This window comes from Alexandromys fortis, unplaced genomic scaffold, assembly GCF_014885135.2.
Source record: "Alexandromys fortis isolate MF-2015 unplaced genomic scaffold, M_Fortis_MF-2015_v1.1 scaffold_76, whole genome shotgun sequence".
In the NCBI taxonomy this organism is placed as follows: Eukaryota; Metazoa; Chordata; class Mammalia; order Rodentia; family Cricetidae; genus Alexandromys; species Alexandromys fortis.
This window is the reverse complement of record NW_026067997.1, coordinates 3,337,639-3,361,184: the sequence shown is the minus strand read 5'-3', so window position 1 is coordinate 3,361,184 and position 23,546 is coordinate 3,337,639. Positions and strand designations below refer to the sequence as shown.

Genomic DNA, 23,546 nt, shown 5'->3' with positions numbered 1-23,546 from the left:
TGAGGTATCTTTGGAAAATTTAATTGGACCATATTTTCTTTCTTTGCTGAAAACATCATATATCCGTAGACATTATGGGTTCCATAGCTTACAAAGGGTAGTGGTTCTCCCACAGTTACATACTGTACCCAAATCTCTATAGAAAGATACAACATTTCCAATCTTGCTCTTGAGTATTTCTTAAAAGATGCTCTAAAGTTTCCTCACAATGGCAAGTAACGCAAAGTAAGGCGTCAATTCTCTCCCTTACACATTTAGTGTAACAGGGACAGGAAGGAAGACTATGATGTCAGTGCTAGTACCCTGGGGATTGCTGCTGGGTCCTCTGAGGCGCACCCATGGCACAGAGGTGCTGACACACCCCTGCACTGAGGAACCTGAGATGGATAAATACTGAGCAGCCTGTCACAGTCAAGCATAACTGTCACAGCAGAAAGGGGACTTGGGATTGTCTGGTTCTTGGTGCTCACAGGGCTACTGGCCTTCACATGTGGCAAAGGAACAGGGCCAGAGCATGACCAGAGGTCTCCCACTTGGCACTATAGTACAACAGGGTCACTTCAGTGGGCCTTCCATGTATGCACTAAAAGTAAAGTTACAAGTGCCTTTACCAATTCCTGTATCGGATTACGAGAATGAAAGTAAAACCATCTGATTTCTCCCCCAGATGAAAACAGCTCCCTTGTAAGATACTCTGGGTAGTGGGTATCTTGATTCCCTGGTGCACAAATTTAACTGTCTCATTTGTTGCACAGCATTCTCAGTTTTCAAACTTGTTTCATTAGTTTAAAAAAAAAAAAAAAACAGGATAAGGCAACCAAATTCAACTAATTTGGGTTGCAGAAAAAACATCTAGAACATCCACCTTCATCTTCTCAAGTGTTAAGAGCTCATGATTAAAAGGTAATCAACGAGTTTCTTCTCCTAACAGGAAGCAATGCAACTACTGTCAATAAATGCACCTCTAGTAAACACAGGGCCCCTCATAAATATAAAATTAAATTCTTTTGAGGAATAGCTTTCTGACTTTAATATTTGGGATTTACACTTACTCTTTATATTTTATAGTAAAAATCTATGGTCTTGGTTTCTTTATATTCCTACACAAATGACTTCATCTCAGCAGGCTCTCGCATACAGATGGCAGGTTGGGCTAATCAGCTTATTTCAGAAGGGGATGGTGGCCACATGGCTCGCGTGCTCTTAGAATCCTTGCAAAAACTCCTGCAGCTGAGTGACAATCTCTGTGTCCACTGTTTCCATAAGGGACTGGAAGCCTTGCTCCCCCAGGATCTCCTGCTGGGCCTTGAGCTTCTCATAGATGAACTGCTGCAGCGACACTGTGTGCACAGGGTCCTTCAGGGCCAGCTGTGGGGCAGAGAAGCAGACAGTGTCAGAAAGACAAACACCCTACACGTGCCTCGCTGTGGTCTTGTAACCTCTCCACGGCAGCAGAACTGCTGCCTTCTAAAAGCCCCCTGCAGACAGGGTTCTGGGGTCCTCCGAGTGTAAGTTGCTCTGATGTGCCAGTCCTCAAGAACGGAGAACTCATCTACCTACAGTGCTGGACTCTAGTAAAAAGCATCCTACAAGGAAGAGAACCCAGCAGTGGGTTTTGCTTTATCACCTTAGGACAATCAGAGATTAGAGTGCAACAGTTTGGACATGCCCTCAGGAAGTAAGGAGATGCTATTTGCCCAAGTTTATAAAACAACACCATTTAATCTGTGCCTGTGTTTTTAGGTTGGGAGGAGATCAACATTTGTTCCTCCCCAGCTCCACTACAGTAAAGAAAAGAATTAAGCATGTGATTAGCATCTGCTATGCCTGTAAGTTCATAGACACGTGCACACATAAGTTGCACATTAGCACTCTTCTTCACTTTATTTTTTTTTTTTTTTTTTTTTTGGTTTTTCGAGACAGGGTTTCTCTGTGGCTTTGGAGCCTGTCCTGGAACTGCCTTTGTAGACCAGGCTGGTCTCGAACTCACAGAGATCCACCTGCCTCTGCCTCCCGAGTGCTGGGATTAAAGGCGTGCGCCACCACCGCCCGGCCTCTTCTTCACTTTATAGTATCACAAAATTCTTTCTGAACACATGCAGAGATTTCTAAACTGATGCCACTTGTTTTTTTAACCTATTATACACATGTAAACACAATCACAGTATCAACAGTTTTATCTATAACCTTGCTGAATACTCCACCACAAACACTGTTTTGTGTACTGTGTAAGTAACCTATTTTTATACTTCAGCTTCTTTTGTTTAAAACAGGTCTCAGGCAGTCAAGGCTAGCCTCAGACTAAGTAATGTAGCTGAAGCTGGCCTTGAATTCCTGTGCCTACCTCCAAACACTGATATTGTAGGCTTGTGCCACTATGCTCAGAACTTCACCTTGTTTTCTTAGGATACCCATCCCATCCATTTTTAGAAGAATCACAAAGGCATTAAAATCTTGACTCCTGATATATACAACCAGTTTGTTTTTCCTACGATTTGTACCAATATAAAAAAAACAGTTTTTAGTACTAACACTGCTGGCACTGATATTATTTAAATGACTTATAACTGTAATAACAAAACAATACAGTATTAGTATAAACTGAGCATTTATTCCAGCATTAGTGATCCTGAACATCTGCATGACTTTCAGAGTGCATGAATGTCTTTGCCCAGTGTAGCTGAATTCCAGCTGTTTGAGTTGTATAAACAGATGATAAAATATGACTGAGGTAAAAGATATAGGTGCCACAAAATTTAAATCAGGCCCCACATATTGCCAAAGCTGAGTGTATAACAAATCTAAGATAAGAAAGATGTCCATACTCATTTCCCTGCAAGAGAGATAGGAGAGGAATAGTGAGGACACCAAGGCCTCATTCCTGAGCTGAACACGTCATTCTACAGCAGGCACAGAAGCCAAAGGTGAGCATCTGAAAACTGCTGTGGAATATTACTTTAACTATGCAAAGATGTGGTACATTTGTTTAATTATGTAAAGGTGTGTTGCTGTTTCACCTTGCCTGCCTAATGTATCTGAATGGTCTAATACAAAGCAGTAGAGGATGGGCAGGGCTGGTGAGCAGAGAGAATAAAGAGGAGGAGGAATCTAAGTTGGAGAGGAACAGGTGAGAGAGAAAGAGAAGGAGATGCCCTGGACGGCCAGCCAGCCAGAAATGGAGGAAAAGTAGACATACAGAATGAAAGAAAGGTAAAACTCCCTGAGGCAAGATATAGATTAAGAGAAACATATTAAATTAAATTAGAAGAGCTAGTGGGACAAGTATAAGACAAGACCAAGCATTCATAACTAATAATAAGTCTCTGTGACATGATTCGGGAGTTGGTTGGCAGTCCAAAGAAAGCCAGCTACAGAAAACATTTGCAATTTGGGGGCTGGAGAGATGGCTCAGCAGTTAAGAGCACTTGCTGCTCTTGCAGAAGATCCAGGTTTGGTTCTTCTGCAACATGGCTGCTCACCTTAATCTGAAATTCTAGCTCCATTAGGCATGCCTGTGGTACATATGCATACATGCAGGCAAAACACTCTACACATAAATAAATAAACCTAAAAACATTCTTTAAATATTTGCTTTCTTAAGTAACATATGGCAATGATCAACATTATTTTAATTACAAAAACCTATTGGGATAGAGTATATTGACTTTACAGAAATATAATGCATTATTCATAATAAAACTGACAGTTCTGAGCAAAAGCAGCTGAGCTAAAAGTTATGCTCAAGACTCCCCAATTGTAATAGGGCCTGCAGTCATAAAAGTCTCCCCAACTAGTGAACAGTAGTTGTAAGAGAGCCTGCAGTCATGAGAAGTATGAGACCTTAAAGTCACTGAGAGCATTTCAAAGAACTTAACTATTATCTTCATGCAAATGAAGATATCTGATGTTTTAAACACACAGAGTGACAGGTTTTATTAAACCATTTTGATATATAATTTTTGTTGATTTTTCTCTCCTATCACCATGCTTGCTACCCTTACCATCTGACCACCTTTCAGCCCTTTTCTGACTCTGCCATGTCCTTTTTCAACACCTCTTCCCCCTCTCCGGTGCTTCCCCTTCTCGTTTCATGATTTATACCCAATCACCCACACGCCACATCAAAAGCCAGATCAGGGCTAATGAGATGACTCAGTGTACAGACGCACTTGCTATGCAAGTCTGGCAACTTGAGTTTGACTCCTGGAACCCACATAAAGGTGGGAGGAGAGAGCCAACTTCCAAGAGTGCGTGTGAACACTGCACATGCACATTATACATACACATACAGTAACAATTAAAAATTTAAAAAGCTAGGATTCACACAGGAGAACATGATATTTGTCTTTCTGATTCCTATTTACCTTACCTAACAGAATAATTTCCAGTTCCATTCATTTTCTTGTGAATTTCATTTTATGGCCTAGAGTCCCATTGCATATGTATGCCACATTTTTGTTATTATTCACTAACAGTCAGTCATCTAGACTATTTCCATTTCCTGACTATTGTAAATAGACCAGCAATGAACATGGATGCTTTGTGGTAGGACACGGAGTCCTCTGGGTGTGACAAAGTCAGAATGCCTACTCTGTTTATCAGGTGGTGAGTTCTTGAAGAAAATACCTTTCTAAAGTTAATTAGCAAATTCTATACCTGTTGCTGGAGAAATATACTGCACAGATTGACCTACAGTTCTTTTTGCTAAGCACAGTCATTGACCTACAGTTCTTCCTGCTAAGTACAGTCATGAACCTTTTTTCATATTTTGAAGATTTGAACTCATTTATTTTCATTCTTTCTCATTTGATAATAAATGACTAGAGGCTATGAGTAATTGAGCTATGTCGACATGCTTTCATGTCTCATTGCTTTATGTCACCTGGCTCAAAGGTGCAAGTTGTCCTTTAAAAAAAGGCTTGAAAACTTTATGTGACATGATAAACATTTTCTCAGCCTTTAATCTCATTGCTGCCAGACAATATAACCTATTACTACTACTTTGAGAAACTAAAGGTTTTCTTCAAGCTTTATTTTTGTAATATTTCACGAATACTGACATTTTTCCTGAATGGAGTGTGATTTTTTTTTGTATACAGTTTATCCAGCTCTATCACCACACCCATGTGATCTTCGGGGTTCAGCTACGCACATGCGCCACAGCCGATCGCGGCCTGAGCATCAGTTCACTGAGAGAGCTGTGGGAGTGAAGAGATTTCATCACAAGGACAGGTAAGAACGTGGGGTAAATGTCACACCAAAAAATATGTTAGAAATATGGAAATATTTTAGGATCTCATAAAAAAATGCTACCTTTTAAGATGTCCCCTTATGTTTAGCAAAGGTATTTTTGTTTTTATGAGACAGTTTCATTCTGTAGCCCAGGCTGGCTGTGTTCCTCCTGTTTCAACATAAAACATGTTTACTATCACCCAGTTTTAGCAGCAATTTCCAGCAACAAAGTTAGATGGAATAGCACCTCTCTAGATTAAATAATCAAGAGTAAATAAATCATTTAGTTTCCATTTACCATTCTTTCATAGTGTTGTAGCAAATTAACTTACAAACCTAATTAATAATGGAAGATATTATCTATTGCCAGTTTACCATTTAAGCAGAATGACTATGTAATAAAATGGAATATTCAAAGATGTGTTATATGGATTGATGTTATTGAATTAGAAAACAAATCTGTTAGGTATTTAAGCATGACTATTTGGCAATAGCTTTGATCCTATCATTCCTCAGAAATATAACTAGCACCATGTTTGTCAATTCTGTAAGAAAATAGAGCATAAAACCAAAGATGCACCACAGTTCACTGATCCTACTACACAGGGATACCAGGCAGTGCAATCAACTGGAAGAGAAACACTGAAGGAAAGTTAGATTTCTATCTGTAGCCTGTATGTTACCTTCGAAATGCTGAGTTCTCAGATTGTCCTTGACCCTGTTTCTGATCCAGAGTCTCACTGTATAGACCAAGCAGGCCTCTAAAGTAAGATCTTCTTGCTTCACACTCCCAAGTGTTATATGTAAGTGAAGGTGCACACCAACCCGCCCATCAGAATACCATTGGTGCCTGTCATAAGCTTATTAAGGGGATGAAGAAACTTGAACATTACAAGAACCATTCACAGGCAACACAGCTCCCTACAGCTCCTTATTACTCCAATGGCTCCACGAAATGATATCATTTAGCAAATCACATGAGACTCTCAAGTCTCTTGATCAATATATTTTACAAGGCAAGCAATTAGGCAAAGAACTGAGAGGTACCAGGTGCTATGAATAGGAACTGCTGAATAAGGATGAAAGAAAGATTAGCCAGTCAGTGCTTTTACAATGGAGGTCTCAGAATTGAACTCAGAACTGTGTGTGTGCTTGCCAGGCAAGTGCTTCTCCAAATAATAAAACATTAGTTTACAAAACTGCAGAATGTGACAGGGAAATTGGAGGAGTGAAAATTTTCCTTTCTGACCATCTGCTGACATAAGCCATGGCACGGCTATGCATTGGAAGAAACAAGTCTGTCAATAAGAGAATGGTGAGTGATGGGGTGAGATCCTGGAGTTGGAAAATGCCAGGAAGCCCTCTCCTACTCTAGAGTATACATTGGCTAATACAATCTTGAATATTTTCTTGCGAATCTTTTCCTGCTCTGATTACAGAAACTAATAAAGTACTCTCTAAATAATGAAAGGAAGAAAAATAAAAGTAAACAGCCGAGTGTGGTGGGTTACACATAAACCTAGGACATGGGAAATGGAGGGAGGAGGATCATTCAAGGTCATTCTTGGACACACAGCAAATTTGGGCCAGTCTAGACTAGACAATACCCTCCCTGTTTTTTGTTTTTGTTTTTGTTTTTTAAAGGGCTGGGGATGTAGCTTGCACAGCATGCATGACACTCTGTATCCAATCAGCATCACACAAAATTGGGCATGGTTCATATCCATGCAATCCTAGCAGCCAGAACACAGACACAGGAGTTCATTATTTCAGTTATCCTTGGCTACACTTGCAGATTCAAGGTCAGCCTCGGCTCCAAGAGACTCTATTAGAAGAAGGAAGAAAGAAAGCAGGGTAGGAGGAAACTTAATCCTCTTTTTTGGAACTGGGAAGTCAGTTCACTTGGTAAAGTGAATGCCTTGAAAGCAGGAAGCCCTGAGTTTGACCACTAGAGAGAAGCTGCTTAAAAAGTGCAGGTAGTCATGTGGAATGTGCATGTGGAGGCTGGAGGACAACCTTAAGTGTCAGCCTCAGGAACACTGTTCACCTTTGAGACAGGGCTCTCATTGGTCAGGAGCTCACCAGTTATGCTGGACTAGCTTGTCCTTAAGCCCCAGACCCTCCTGCCAGTCTTCCCAGCACTGGGATTGAAAGGATGGCACAATGCCCAGCATTTTCACATGGGTTCTGGGGATAAACTTGGGTCCCAGTGCTTGCAATGTAAATGATTTGCTTACTGAGTCATTCTCATAGCCCCACAAGCCACCTTTCCCCAGCAGCTGAGTTTTAGGACTAATTTAAAACACACAAAAGTTAAGATTCTTTTTGTTTTTGAGACAGGATTTAACTTACATGCAGCCCAGGCTGGGCTGGGCTCACACAGTTCCTGCCTTAAGTCTGCTGCTGGCTTATAGACCTGCACCACAGGCCTGGCAAGAATCCTGGTTATTTAAAGAAATTCTAACAGCCTGCATTCTAATTTTCTGAACATAATGTAATTTTGTTTATCAAAGTCAAAATCATTTAAGACATGCATCTATAGCTATTAAAGGATTACAGACTCAAGGAGAATTATTTTAGCTGTTAACAAATCCCTGCAGTGTTCATTCCAATAGGAAAAAAATTAATCTTCACATCTATTTTTGCATTCAATCTCTTGTCCTACCAATCTGGGTTAAATTAATGGAAACAAAAACAAACTACCAATCCTTCTTGAATATGTAACTGAAAGAATGAACGTTTAAAAGCACTTTAGATCATTACAGGTGTATTTTTAAAAATACTATAAAACTCACAAGTAGTATTTTCTTAAAGGCCAGTTAACAACAAGAAATCTCAAACCATACTATGAACTTTTTATTTTCTGTTACTTTAAAATCTATTGGTTACTTGCCAGTTGAATAAATCTTTTACCCTTGAATGATTTTTTAAGCAATGAATTTAATACTAGTCATTTACAAAATACAGGTCTACTGGATTATGTAAATGCTAAAAATATTTCCTTACCAAAATATTCTAAACTTAATATCACTGTTAGGTACATGTGAAAAATAAATAGGGAGCTATCAAACTCAGGGGGATAAAATATATATGATTTCCAAAATTCTAATTTTGCTTGATTGCTCAAATTTAGCAGTAAGCAATATATACTATTCATTGTTTTCCTTAAGGTGACAGGCTGTCCTTTCAAGAATAATGCATGCCAAACACCCAAGTCTGAATCACCATGGTTACTAATGTCAACTACTCTCTTGCATTCAAATGATGCTGAAAGAAAAAAGACAAAAAAAATTTAGGCTAACCTGGCTGGTCCTGGAGCTCACAGGTTGACTAGCAAGCCCTAAGGAATTTCCCTACAACTAGGTTTACCATGTCTGGCTTTTTACGTGAGTGCTTGGAATAGAACTCAGGTCTTCAAGCTTTTGCAGAAACTGTCTAAAGAATAACTGCTCAAGAAGCATGAGGGAACAAGAATGTAATTCAGTGGCAGAGTAACTGCCTAATAGATATAATAAGGCCCTGAATTCAATACTCTGGGTATGGGGGTGAGATGGAAATTTATTCAATAGAATTTCACTATGTGCAAGCACTAAAAGAAATGATGCAAATCCAAATTGATATTCAAGGAAAGATATCTGTATATTTATACCCAACAAACACTTAACAGAATATATAAATAAAGAGAAACACAATGTTATATATAATATATAAATTAATATATTTATATAAACATGTTAATATGAAATATTTCTAACTTATGAAATACGGAGAAATATGATTATATATAAAATATAAACATATATTAATATGTAATATTTTATTATATTTAAGTATATGTTAATATATTGTAACATTTCTAACCTACAAAATACAAAAGATCATATAATTATATGTGCAAATAAAATATTGGGAAGGTGCATACCACATTAATAAAAGTTTCCTTGGGGAAATAGTATTTCATATCTGTAATCATTTTATTTATGGTTTTAAGTTAATAATATAGGTCACTTATATTTTCAAAATCTCTTTAAGATAACAGTTCCCATACTGAGAGCAAAACTTTGAACAGGATATTAACTTTTTCCTCCAGTAGAAGCCAGGAGAAAGGTGGTAGATGGGAAAGTCAGAAATGAAGACAAAAAAAAGGCTATGATGGAGGTGGCCTAGTTTTCCCAGATGTGTTATCTGTGTTTAGTGAAAAGAGACTTTCCCCATGTGGGGGCCAATTCTTCACCCACAGCTCTGGGTGTTTTATTACATCCAGTTAGTACAACACTGCCACCCAAGCAAACAGCAGTATCTGATCTCACTGATTAAGGTTTTTAGTAAGAATTCAACTAAATAAGAAGGTAACAGTAAGACTGCCTGCAATAATCAAGAACAATACTGATATCAGCAGGCCATCCGTTTTAAGTTTCAGCTAAAATAGAGAAAATAAAATAAAAACATGTTAGAAGCCACTGCTCTATTAAACTCCAAAGCCAAGCTCAATAGCCTTTTCCTTCCCAGTATCTATGATTGCCCTAATGTAGCCTGCTGTGGGGATCTTGACCGCTACAATCTCAAACTATTTTTTGATTAACATTTTAGCTCCATCTAAGGAAAACTTGCTATCTCAGGAGGGTGCCTGGTTATCAGTTTGTGTCTTTCTTATATCTCAGTTGGATTACTTCATTACTTTCTATCCTGTTTTAATGTCACTGACAACTCTGCAGTTTTTAAAGGATGAACTGCCTATTCCAAGAGTTTTTCTAGAATTTGAGTTACAAATCAGTGTTGGTTTAATAAGTGAGTGCACTGTGAGGCATTAAACCCAGCTCATGCTGGACAACTGTTCTCTCACAGGACCTTTGGCTGAGTAGGCATCTTACTGTGTAGTCAAGACTGGCCTGGAACTTCCAGGCTTCCTGCTTCAATGATGCACCACCATCAGAAGGGGTCTTGTTTGTAAGGAAAGCAACGTTAAGCCCACAACTGTGAGGTATTTTCTATTTTTTATAAAGTTGGTCTTAGATGAAGTTATACAGTCTCAAAGGGCACTTTGTACATTTTAGTATCATCTAGATACAATGTAATAGTTGGCCTTTTTGTTTGTTTGTTTTTCAGTGTAGTTCTAGTTGTCCTGGAACTCACTCTGTAGACCAGGCTGGCCTTGAACTCAGAGATCCACCTGACTCTGACTGGCCAGAGTTGGCAAATTTTAAGAGGGGAAAAAAAAAAAAAAAAACAAGAAAAACTTTAAAAAAAAATCAGCTTGTTGATAAGCTAATACTAGGGAGAGGCTTTTTAATGCAGTATTACAGTGCTGATCAAATACGCCAGCCAGCAGACAGACTGTGGAAAGAATACACTGCAGCAGAGGAACACTACTTATAAGGATGAATGTTTTGTTGCATACGCTGACTGTCTGAAGATGCAGTCGTGGGATTACTACAGAAGAAAAGTGCTGCAACTGGAAGGCGCACTTGACTGCCACTGAGCACAGGTCAAGAGAAGCAGGTACACAACTACAGCAGGTCGTTGCGTGCTGCTTGGCTAAGAGCAAGCACAGAATTGCAGAGTGTGAGGATTTAGATTTTTTTAAAAAACATGTTTATGTATTCTGAAGGACTCAGACTTTTAATAATTGAGCCTTAAGAGATCTGATTTGGTGGCAGGTGATCATAATTACATGTGACAACACATAAGTAATGATATGTACATATGTAAGTATACAGATGTATGAAAATAACAGTAACTATTGCAGAATAAGAAACAGTAATCTGTGCTATTTTCTAAACAGTAACTTAATATTAAAATTTAAGAATTATGTTGCTGGGGCTGGAGAGATGGTTTAGCACCTCCTGCTTTTAGAGAATGCAAGTTCAGTTCCTATCACCCACATCAAATGATAACAACCATCCTTAACTGTAGTTGCAGAGGATCCTGACCTATGTAGGCAATACAAACATGTGGCATACACTTACACAAATACACATATAGATAAAATAAAATCTTTAAAATTTCTCAAAACAAGGAATCATGTTGATGTTAGTAAATATTGAGGAAATGATGGAAAATATGGAAGTAGGTGACTAGAGAGACGGCTCAGTAATTACACTGGCTGCTCTTCCAGAAGACCTAGGTTCAATTCCCAGTACCTACATGTCAGCTCATAGAAATCTGTAACCTGTTCCAGGGGATCTAACACCTTCACAAGGATACACATGAAGGCAAAACACCAATGCTAATAAATAAAAGTTAAAAAATAGAGTAAAATATTAAAAATAAAATATGGAAACAGATTTTAAGTACAAAAGTATTCTCTACACTGTTGAAGTGAAAATTAATATCCCTATAAATGCAAGCAAAGTAATAGTTAAATACATCAACATAGGCTGAAATAAAAGCTTTACAGACGCACAAGAATTGTTGACAGTTCCAGAAGGTACTACCTACTCAAAATGATTCCATATTAATTATTTGTTAAAATCAGGAGACTTAAAGAAAGTATATTCAACGAATGGTGCCAGTATAACTGGATATCAACATGTAGAAGAATGAAAATAGATCTATATCTATCGCCACGCACAAAACTCAAGTTCAAATGGATCAAAGGCCTCAACATAAAACCAACCACACTGAACCTCATAGAAGAGAAAGTGGGAAGTACACTTGAATTCACTGGCACAGGAAACCACTTCCTAAATATAACTCCAGTAGAACAGACACTGAGAGAAACAATTAATAAATGGGACCTCTTGAAACTGAGAAACTTATGTAAAGCAAAGGACACGGTCAACAAGACAAAAACGACAGCCTACAGATTGGGAAAAGACCTTCACCAACCCCACATCAGACAGAGGGCTGACCTCCAAAATATACAAAGAACTCAAGAAACTGGACATCGAAAGTACAAATAATCCAATAAAAAAAATGGAGTACAGACCTAAGCAGAGAACTCTCAACAGAGGAATCTAAAATGGTTGAAAAACACTAAGGAAATGCTCAACATCCTTAGTCATCAGAGAAATGCAAATCAATCCATCTTACACCTGTAAGAATGGCCAAGATCAAAAACACTGATGACAGCTTATGCTGGAGAGGTTGTGAGGTAAAGAAAACACTTCTGCATTGCTGGTGGACGTGCAAACTGGTACAGCCGCTTTGAATAACAATATGGTGATTTCTCAGAAAATTAGGAAACAACCTACCTTAAGATACAGCGACAGCACTTTTGGGTATATACCCAAAAGATGTTCACTCATACCACAAGAACATGTGCTCAACTATGTTCATAGCAGCATTATTTGTCATAGCAAGAACCTGGAAACAATCTAAATGCCTCTCAAACAAAAAATGGATAAGGAATATGTGGTACATTTACACAATGGAATACTACACAGCGGGGATGAAAACAATGACATCTTGAAATCTGCGGGCAAATGGATGGATCGAGAAAACATCATATTGAGTGAGGTAACCCAGAAAGACAACATGTACTTACTCGTAAGTGGCTTTTAGACATAAAACACACACACACACACAAAACAGCCTACAACTCACAATCCCAGAGAACCTAGACAACAAAGAGGACCCTAAGAGAGACATACATGGATCTAATCTATATGGAAAGTAGAAAAAGACAAGATCTTCAGAGTAAATTGGGAGCATGGGGATCATGGGATAGAGTAGAAGGGGAGCAGAAAAAATATATAGCTCAATAAAAACAATTAAAAAAAAAAGACAAAAGAAACAGAGACCCACTCATTCATACACTCAGGAATATCCACCCCCACCCCCCTGCTATATGTCATGCACGTTGAATAGCACTGGAGAAACCTGCTACATCTACCAGAGTTCAACGAGGGATGCAGAGCTAGATGCTAAGAGATAGCTCTATATAGCTATATTCTATAGAGTAGAATAAGGGACTTGGTTAGGCATGGTGGCACATGCTTGGTATCCCAGCAATTGGGAAGCTGAGACTGAACATCAATTGGGGTGTCATGAGAGTTTGTTTCAAAAATTAGGAGGAGTTGTTACTGAGACTTAATTTTCCAAGATTATAGGAGCTAGAAAAAGAAGATTGTCTATTTTTGTCCTGATCATGTGGCCCAAGTAGCTGGACAAATTAATCCTGTTAGGCTCTATAGAACATCTAAGAGCAGAGAGAAACATCTCTCAACTTCTAATCGCCAGTAACTTTAGTGATTGATACCTCCCCAGAGCAGTCAAGGAGGAGATCCAGCGGACTGGAGTAGCAGCAGACCCAGCTGCCTTCCACACCAAGCAGTATGGCAGCAAACAAGGGCCAATACCCTTTATCTGCACCAGAATCTCATGACCGGCTTTAACTTTCTGATGGTAAAAATCTTTGTAATTCCATGTTGTCTAAGTATAACAGTCTAGAAAAGCAAAAACTATGTAGACAGTAAAAAGAGAGAAGAGAAGGAAGAGAGAGAGAGAGAGAAGAATGGCTGGAAAATATGCTTGGTATGTGAATGGCCCCCAAGGGTTCCCAGTTTGAATGCTTAGTTCCCAATCAGTAGAACTAATTGTTTAGGGAGGATTAGGAGGTGTGTCCTTGTTGGGGTAGGTGTGTCACTGGGGATTGGCTTTGAGGTTTCTAAAGCCCACACCAGACCTAGTCAGTCTGTCTCTCTCCCTCTTTGTGCCCCACCCACCCACCTGCAACTTACAGATCAGATGTGAGATCTCAGCTACTGCTCCAGCACCACGCCTGCCTGCCACAGTGCTTCCTACCATGATGATAACAAATTAACCACTCTGGAACTGTAAGCAAATCCCCAATTAAATGCTTCCTTGGTCATGGTGTCTCTGTATAGCAATGGGATAGTAACTAAGACATATGTCATTATACATTTGTCAAAACCCACAGTTTTAACACCAGAATGAATCCTCATAAAAACCAAGAGAACTGGGTGGTTAACAGTGTGCTAAAAGAAAATGATGTTGATGGTAGTGGAAGGGTCTGCAGATGGACTTCCACAGGAATGAAGATGCAAATGAGAATGCTGAAGGAAGAGAAAGTAAATAAAGGGCCACTCCAGGTGGAAGGTCCAGAGTAACTCTGTTGTGGAACAATCTTTTTGTACACTGTAAAGATGTGTCTGTCACTCTGACTAATTTAACAAAAAGTTCAATGGTCACTAGCTAGGCAGGATTTCCAGGCACAGAGGATGCTGGGAGGAAGGGCAGAGAAAAGAGAAGACAGGAAGAAGCATCATGGACAGTACTGACTAGGTTACTGAGCTATGCAAAAGAATGTAGATTAAAAAATATGGGTTAATTTAAGTTATAAGAAGTAGTTAGAAAAAAGCCTAAGCTATCAGCCAAACTTTCAAAATTAACAATAAGTATCCCTGCCATTATTGGTGAACTGACAATGCCGAAGAAAAGGTCTGACTACAAATGGCATCTAATATAATATAAATGGCATCCATGTAAGACCTTAGAAAGCTTAAAAAAGGTTCCAAACACACAAAAATGGAGCCAAACGGGGCTTCCTAAATCTGCAGTCCTTCATGCATTTTGCAGAGATGCCTCTCCTGGCCACTGCCTGCTGTGTGGTGGTTTAAGGTTTTGCTCATGAAGACAGAAAAAAATTAGAGATACACAGTAAGGCAGGTTCAGATGGAAAACAACCTCTAAACAGTTACAGTGTATTTAACAATGTATGTAGGTGTAAGTAAAAAGAAAAGGTATATACAGCAATAAAAAAAATAGTTTAAAACAATAAAGCTTTCAAAGAGAGAAGAAAAAACAGAATAAGTCACATAAGGATAAAAATATTTTAACTCAGGGACTTGGACCTTATATGGTGCTTTGTTAATTTTTAATTTTTTGAATGCTAATGAATAGACAACAGCTGCTGAGAGACACTGGATTGTGGAAGGGAATGCTGAATTAAACCAACCTATATTCTTTAAAAATACTTTAACTTTAAAATTGAAGTAAAAAAATGTATTATGTTGGGGAAGAGGTTAGGCTTTTATTTCCCCAGGAAACAAAAGGCTGTAGATTCCTTCCAGATTAATAGAGATCAGATTTGATACTCTTGAGTATCTTGCTTCAGACATGGGGGAGGAAGGTAAAAACAACTACAGGACAGGTGACCTGTAAGCTGATCCCTCTATGTGGGAACAGCACCAAGATGAGATAAGACATGATATATCTTTTGGCTACAGAGTCCTTATAACTTATTATAACATGTCATCCTATCATAAGGCATGGACAGAGATTTATATTACAGTTTGGTTCTGCAGTACAAACTCATAAAATTGATAGATGCCTCTTACCTGCATATAGAATAAAAATCATCTTTAGGTGACTTGTGCACACCACACATTCCATACCTATGGTGATGCAGATATATGCATGCTACTTGTAAAAGTTTGTGTTTTCATAGCAAGGAGACCAGACACCAATGAAAACAGATGGCCCAGTTGGTCCAGACTCGCAGAGTGTCTCTGATGCAGTTTCCTCAGAGTTCTACATCCAGAACAGCTTCAAAGCTGCTGGCTGAGATGGTTGAGCCTCACAGACCGTTCTTGACAAGACTTGATCATTATCTTTCTTTTCTCAAAGTCACCAAAAGATGCCAAGATGCCACCGTCCCCAGACAACAGGAAGCAGTCTAGAGAACATGATAACCACATTCTGAAGAGGTGGGATGGGAGATTTTTGGTCATTCAGTGGGTTATGGATATTTGTCATCATCTAGGAAGGTTGGTTACAAGTTGTTATTGACATGGTCAGAGAGGAAACTAAGCAAAGATTAGATTCATGAATGACAGAATTAAAGGATAAATTATTGAATCTATTTTTAAACTAAAAAAGCAACTACTAGTCTTAAATATTTTACGTTCCTATGGATTTTTGCATGCTGATACAAATTTAAGGCTATTTTTATTATAGTGTATATGTTTCTACACTTGTTTAAAGTATTTTTGTATACTGATATAAATTTAAGGTTATTTTTGTTAGAACATACTATATTCGTTTCTATTCTTGTTTAAGGTATTGTACCTATGCAGCTCATTTAACAATGTAATGTAAATTCCTAGTCCTTGAAAGTTATTATTACAAACTATTAGGTTAATTAAGAAATGCAGATTAGTAGTTAGTCATTAGTAGTTAGTAACCTATAACAATCAAACTTGTAGTCAAGGTCAAATAGAGATATTTTAAACAGGTGGTTTTCAAACACTTCAGAGATCTACAGTTATGACACTTAAGATGTTTTAACAACACAGATCTTCTTATGACAATGAGAAATGTCTGCTTCTGGCAGCACCAATCTACTATAGAGAAGATGACAGACAAAACTTCTAATTCAAGATAGGAAAGGTAATACAGTACTTTCTTCAAATTTGCCAAATACAAATGGACTGGTACTATAAATGTAACTCTTTTATTAATTATTTTTTTGTATTAATTATTAAATGCAACCCTAATAATTGCTTTTATTGTATATAGTTTTACTTTGTTAGACTTAAAAGCTTTTCTTTCTATTTAGACAAAAGGGAGGACATGTTATGGAATAATCTTTTTGTACACCATGAAGATGTGTTACTCTTCCTAATTTAATAAAATGCTGAATGGTCAATAGCTAGGCATGATTTCCAGGCAGAGGATGCTGGGAAGAAGTGGGGAGACTTCAGGAGACTCAAGGAAGCAGCATAGGCAGTACAGAGTAAAGTAACTGAGTCACATAAAAGAATGTAGATTAAAAGACAGGTTAATTTAAGATATAAGAGGTAGTTAGAAACAAGTCTAAGCTATGGGTCAAACTTTCATAATTAATAATAAGTCTCTGTGTCATTACTGGAGAGCTGACGGTCCCAAGGAAAAAGTCCTACTACATTGCTCTGTGAAGATAAGTCATTCAGGTTAGCCAGTGTGAGACACAGTATGGGAAGGAAAGTTGGAAGGGTTGGTGGAGGTCTTAAAACTGTCAAGGGGTTTAGTTTAGCTCCTATTCTAGTTGTTTCCAAACCTGACTACTCACCAAATGAAGAAGGGGAACTTTTAGAAAATAGTTTATATACACAACTCCCGACCAAGACATCTGGTAGGTATTACCTGGGAAGAAAGCTAGGGTTATTCCCAAAAGTAAAAACATTAAATGAGTAAAAGAAAAAAAAAAGTGACTGAAAGCATAGGATTCCATATAAAAGTACAAAATAAAGTTACCAGAAGAAAAGAAAGTAGCTACAATGACGAGAAAGGCCAGAGTTCAGGGTTTTGGTCAAGATCTAACATGAAGCTGAGAGGAACAGTTTGTACCTATAATCTCATACAGAAACAGAAAGAAACCAAACAGCCAAAGCAAGCCTACGTAGAAAGAGTAATGCTGGAAACATCCCAATATCTGATCTCAAACTATATGACATAGTCACGGGGACAGGGCAGCAGGGCAGAAAAGACAGCACGTAAGCTGGCTTGATGGCACACACCTGTAATCCCACAACTTGAAAGGTTGAAGCAAAGAGAGATCAGGAGTTAAGGTCATTCTATACTGCATATCAAGTCCCCGGCAAACAAACAAAACATTCACTAGCATAAAAAAAGACATGCAGACCAATAGAACAGCAAATCCAAAAAAAAAAAAAAAAGAAAAAAAAGAAAACTCACATAGCTACTACAGCCACGTGGTTAATAGTGTCTAACACTGGAGCAAAAGCTAAGCCAATCTCTTAAAAAAAAAAATGGTGTTGGGACAACAGGAAAAACACATGTAAAAGAATCAAAGTAGACCCTATTGCTCACTATATTTAAAAAAAGAAAAGAAAAATAAAAAAGCTACTCTTTAATTTGTTCTTTACCTGACTCTATGACACTTAGCAAATGATAACTTCTCTGTGCCTTGACTTCCCCATCTAGATTCTAGTTGCAAAGCTGGTATGTTACTATCTGTTGTTGAAAATTATTTTAAGGAGTGTTACTTTCTAATGCTACATTTGTTTAACTCTGTGAAGTTGTGATTATTTGCCTGTCTAAAACACATGATGGTCTAATGAAGAGTTGGACAGTCAAAGCAAGGCAGGAAAAAGGATAGGTGGGGCTGGCAGGCAGGGAGAATAAATAGAAGGAAAAATCTGGGAAGGGGAGTAAGGAGAGGAATACATCATACATACATAGCCAGCCACGGAGTGATAGCGAATGTAAGAGATGCATAAATAGAGAAAGGTAAAAGCCCAGAGGCAAAAGGCAGACAGGGATAATTAAAGTTGAGGAAAGCTGGCTAGAAACAAGCCAAGCTAAGGCCAGGCTTTTATAAGATTTCAAGTGATTTATTTGGGAGCTGGGTGGTGGGTCCCTCCAAAGCCAAAAGTGTAAAAAGAGTAAAAAATAAAATAAACTAAGAACATTTTGGTGTACCAAAATGGGACTCAAATCTCTATCTAGAGCTTGGGAAAGCTTTAAAAAAAAAAAAAAGGCACCTTTAAGAAACCTGCTGTAGAGCCAGGCAGTAATGGTGCATGCCTTTAATCTCTCTAGCACTCGTGAGGCAGTTGGATCTCTACAAGTTCAAGGCCAGCTTGGTCTACAAGAGCTAGTTCCAGGATAGGTGCTACAGCGAGCAAGAAAACCTGCTGTACAGCAGAGAACTTAAACAGCACTTTATATGCCAAACAGAAACAAAAACTAAGTAAAAAAATGTCTGCCACAGGCAAGCATCAGTGGTCTAGAGCTCTAGAGGGTTGGATGCAGTCAGTTCCAGGTAACACGCAAGCTTTGGCTTGGCTTTCACAACCAGCCTCAAGAGTGGGCGGGGCCAGCCTGTAGAGCAGAATGAAGGACTCAGGTCCAGTTTAACAGTCTAAAGTTTGCTCATACAATCAAAGAAGGATAAAAAATAAACAGTAAAAGAGTTCCAGTGTGTTTTACAATGTGTGTAGGCTTAAGAAAGAAAATGGGTATAGTAATAGAAAGAAAGAAATAGATTAAAAATAAGAGTAAAGTCTTAAGAGACAGTAAGAGTACAAGAAAAAAAAGCCACATAACAATAAGAAATACACAGGGAGTCTGGATCTTGTATAATATTGTATTGATTTTTAATTTTTTGCTGAAAAGCAAAGGACAGCTGCTGAGAGACTTGGGATTGAAATAGGTTGAAATAAACCAGACTACGTATTTTAGCAATGTCTTAACTTTAAAAAAAAAAAAAAAAGTCAAAAGATGTATTTGTCAAATGGAAATCAAAAATGCTTTGGAAAAGAGGTTTTTCTTTTGTTTCCATGGGAAATAAGAGGCTGTGGATTCATTCAGGTTGATATATCTGGTTTGATCCAGGCAGAGCATCTGAAACTTGACAGATGATATCCATCAACAAAGGTTACTGCTGGTCTTCTCAGGACTTGGTCATTAGCTCAAATTTTCTCAGAGAACCTAAAAATGACTTCACCCACATTCAACAAGAAGTCTAGAGCCACATTCTTATGAGCTGGGTTGTGGGGGGCTTTGTTATTTGGTGGGTCATGGATGTTTGTTATATTTAGGAAGTATAGGAAAATAGGATAAAAAGACAACTATTAATCTCAGATTTTTTACATTGGCATATATTTTGGTATACTGATACAAATTTAATTTGGTTACATTACATATATCTTTCTACTTTTGTTTAAAGGACTTTTGTATACTGATACAAATTAAGGTTATTTTTGTTACAACATACTGTATATATGTTTCTACTTTTGTTTAAAAGGGATTTTTATATATTAATACCAATTTAAGGTTATTTTTGTTACAAAATATTGTATTTATGTCTCTACTCTTGTTTAAGATATTATACCTATGCAGTTCATTTAAAAATGTAAGGTAAAATTCTAGTTTTTGAAAGCTATTATTACAAACTATTTAGGAGAATTAAGAAACATAGGTTAGTAGTTAGTCATTGATAACAGTCAAACTTGTAGATATGTTAAGACATGTTCTCTAGATCATATAGAGATATATTTAGATAGATGAATAGTCTTCAAACACGTCAAGGACCTACAGAATATGGCATTTAAACATTTTGTTAACCTAAGGTTTTTCATGACAATGAGACATCTGCTCCTGGCAGTACCAATTTACTTCAGAGATGATAGGCACTGAACAAATTCCTTACGGAGTTTGCTTTCATTATGGCAAGGTTAGCCACTGAGCAAACAAACTGCTTTTGCCTTTGACTGCTGACAATGTGCTGTGCAGACTGGACAGGCAGGGAACACAGAAAAAAAGACTGTTGAACTTTGCTAAAACAAGGGAGGACAGTTCTTCAAAATTCCTGCTTCAATGAAGAGTCTGCAAGATACTCTTCCATATACAGAGGAAAGCGACTGATAAACTTTCCCAATACAAAACAGAACAGTCCTTCTACTTTACTGCTTCACTGAAAAGTCTGCCAGATACTTGAGGCCTGTAGGCTCAAGATGGATGCACCAACGTTACAGAGAAATTTTAGGTAGCTGTCCAGACAATCAGACGTCTCTCTAGAGTCTTGGAATATGCTTACAATGCACTTCCAGTTTACTTAGGTATACACACACACACACACACACACACACACACACATCCATTCATCCTTCTGGGGTCTTGGATGAAGTTAAGACTAGATAGTTATACTTGCAGTTTTCTTTAATTATGAAAGAAAGTAATTTAGATATAAAACTTTGGATTCACTAAGATATGTAGTATTTTCTCTGAATATGCTAAATGCAAATATACTGAATATTGTAAATTAATTATTATTTGATAACTGTTTTTGTTGTATATACTTTTACTATGTTAACATTAAAACCTTTCATTTTATTTAGACAAAAAGGGGGAAATGTAGAATATTATTTTAAGGTATATTGCTTTTGTTTATGCTATGGAACATTTGTTTAATGATGTAAAGATGGGTTGTTTTTGTTTATGCTACATTTGTTTAACTCTGTGAAGCTGTGTTACTTTGCCTGTCTAAAATACCTGATGGTCAATGTGGTGGAACACACCTTTAATCCCAGCACTAAGGAGGCAGAGGCAGGTGGATTTTTGTGAGTTCAAGGCCAGCCTGGTCTACAAGAGCTAATTCCAGGGCAGGCCCCAAAGATACAGAGAAACCCTGTCCCGAAAAATCAAATAAATAAATAGATAGATAAAAAGATATATACATAAATAAAATGCTTGATAGTCTAAAAATAGAGCTGAACAGCCAATAGTGAGGCAGGAGAAAGAACAGTCAGGGCTGGCAGAAAAAATAAATAGGAGGAAAAATCTGGGAGAAGAGAAGGAGAAGCAAGAGAAGAGGAGGAGAAAAGGATGTCAGGACCAGCCACCCAGCACCCAGCCAGCCATGGAGTAAGAGTAAAAGTAAGATACACAGAAGAAAAGGCAAAAGCCCAGAGGCAAAGGTAGTTGGGATAAAATAAGAAAAGTTGGTAAGAAACAAGACACGCTAAGGCTGGGCTTTTATAAATAATAATAAGACTCTGTGTGTGACTTATTTGGGAGCTGGGTGGAGGGCCCCCAAGAGCAAAGAGCCCAAAGAGTAAAAGTAAAAACGAACAACTCTCATTATTTTAAAGTCAAATAAATGGTGCCTTGGTAGACACTTCTGCATTATACTGCTCCCACCAACAGTGCAGCTTAATAATGTATAGTTACTTATACTGCCATTGTTAAGTTATGTAACTATTAAGGATATATATATATTAAACCAGACCGTCACTTACAGCAAGCAGCAGATACGTAAAATCTTACTTTTACCCTCAGAATTATCTCATCAATATGCATAAACTGCATGTTTCATTAATGATGTTTTCTTAGGGATATCTAAAAGATGCCAGACTACATGAAGTTTGGACATACAGGAGGAGTAAGTTTAATGTGGAAAATGTAGTGAATATATGATAAGCATTCTTAAATTAAAAAATTCTGAACATTCACAAGATACTCCAAAATTTAATATTTTTGTTCATTTTGGGTTAGGTAAGATTTATAAGTCAATATAAATACTACAAAATTAAAAAAAATAATCTGAAACCTTTTTCTGGCCCAACATTTTGGATGAGAGATATCTGATCTGTAATGTAGCATATATTTGAAAATTATGAAGGCGCTGAAAGTGGTGACACATGACACTAATAATTATAACACTTGGAAGGTAGAGGCAGAAAGGTTAAGAGTCATCTTTGATATACATAGAGAATTCAAGACTTGTTTAGGCTAATTGAGACCCTATCTTAAAAAGAAAAAACAAAAAATTAGGAAAAGAATATGGACATTTTGAAGGGTTCAGATTTTAAGTATCTTCTGCACAATAGCCAAGGGTGTGAGGTGATGCACATTCTAAGTACCTGAGTTGGTCATTTTACAGTTGATGCAAATCTTATATACTCTACATATACAGAACTTAAAATTTTAAAATAAAGGATAGTAGTAAGACGGGTTAGGTGTGGTGGTCCATGCTCTTAATCTCAGCTCTGCCAAAAGGAAAGGCAGATAGATCTTTGAATTCAAAACCAGCCTGGTCTACACAGTGAACTACAGACAAGCCCAGGCTGCAGAGTGAGACCCTGTCTCAAAATAAGAAGAAAAAAAAATAATAATTTAAGAGTGGATACCAAAGAGCATACATATATTCAAAACTAGAGTTTCAAAACTTTAACTTACAACTGCACAATAAATCATTTCACATATAAAAATTGCAACTTCAGAGCTAGTTCCAGGACAGGCTCCAAAGCCACAGAGAAACCCTGTCTCAAAAAACCAAAAAAAAAAAAAAAAAAAAAAAAAAAATTGCAACTTCAAATATTAACCTATTAGCATAACTCTCACTAAAAAATGCCATGAAACCTACATATTACTATTAAACTATAATATGTAAAGATGAAGCTTAGATTTTTAAATAAAATACTTGAATTGCACTTGATATTCCAAGAACTGTTTTCCTCAAAATGAAAAGAACAAAGAAAACTGCATTAAAAGATTAATTTCCTAAAAGGAACTCTCATTCTATCTATGACAAAAGTCTGCAGAGGGCTGAGAATGAGATCCAGTGGAGGTGTCCTGCCCTAATGTGCCTGGAGCCTTTTGTTTAATCCTCAGCACCGCAAAAGTTTTAAAAATTAAGCACATATCTTAGTTAAGGGAGACACCTAAGTGTTGGCAAGAGACTTGAACCTAGAGTGGCTCCCAGGAGCCCAAGGCGATGTCCCCAGTTAGTCCCTTGGGAAGCTGAGGATAGGGAACCTGAAATGACCCTATCCTATAGCAATACTGACGAATATCTTCCATATCACCATAGAACCTTCATCTGGTGATGGATGGAGATAGAGACA

At 37.6% G+C, this 23,546-nt stretch overlaps 1 protein-coding gene across 2 annotated transcripts in view; it reads right to left on the bottom strand.

Moving 5' to 3' along the window:
- Ipo11 (importin 11) overlaps positions 1-23,546 on the bottom strand; it is a 152,536-nt gene continuing 128,990 nt past the window's right edge. For both annotated transcript variants that reach the window (XM_050160382.1, XM_050160383.1), the window contains one exon: positions 1-1,368. In XM_050160382.1, the coding sequence (XP_050016339.1) occupies positions 1,204-1,368 (165 nt within the window). In that variant the 3' untranslated portion in view covers positions 1-1,203. The remainder of the gene's footprint in view (positions 1,369-23,546) is intronic.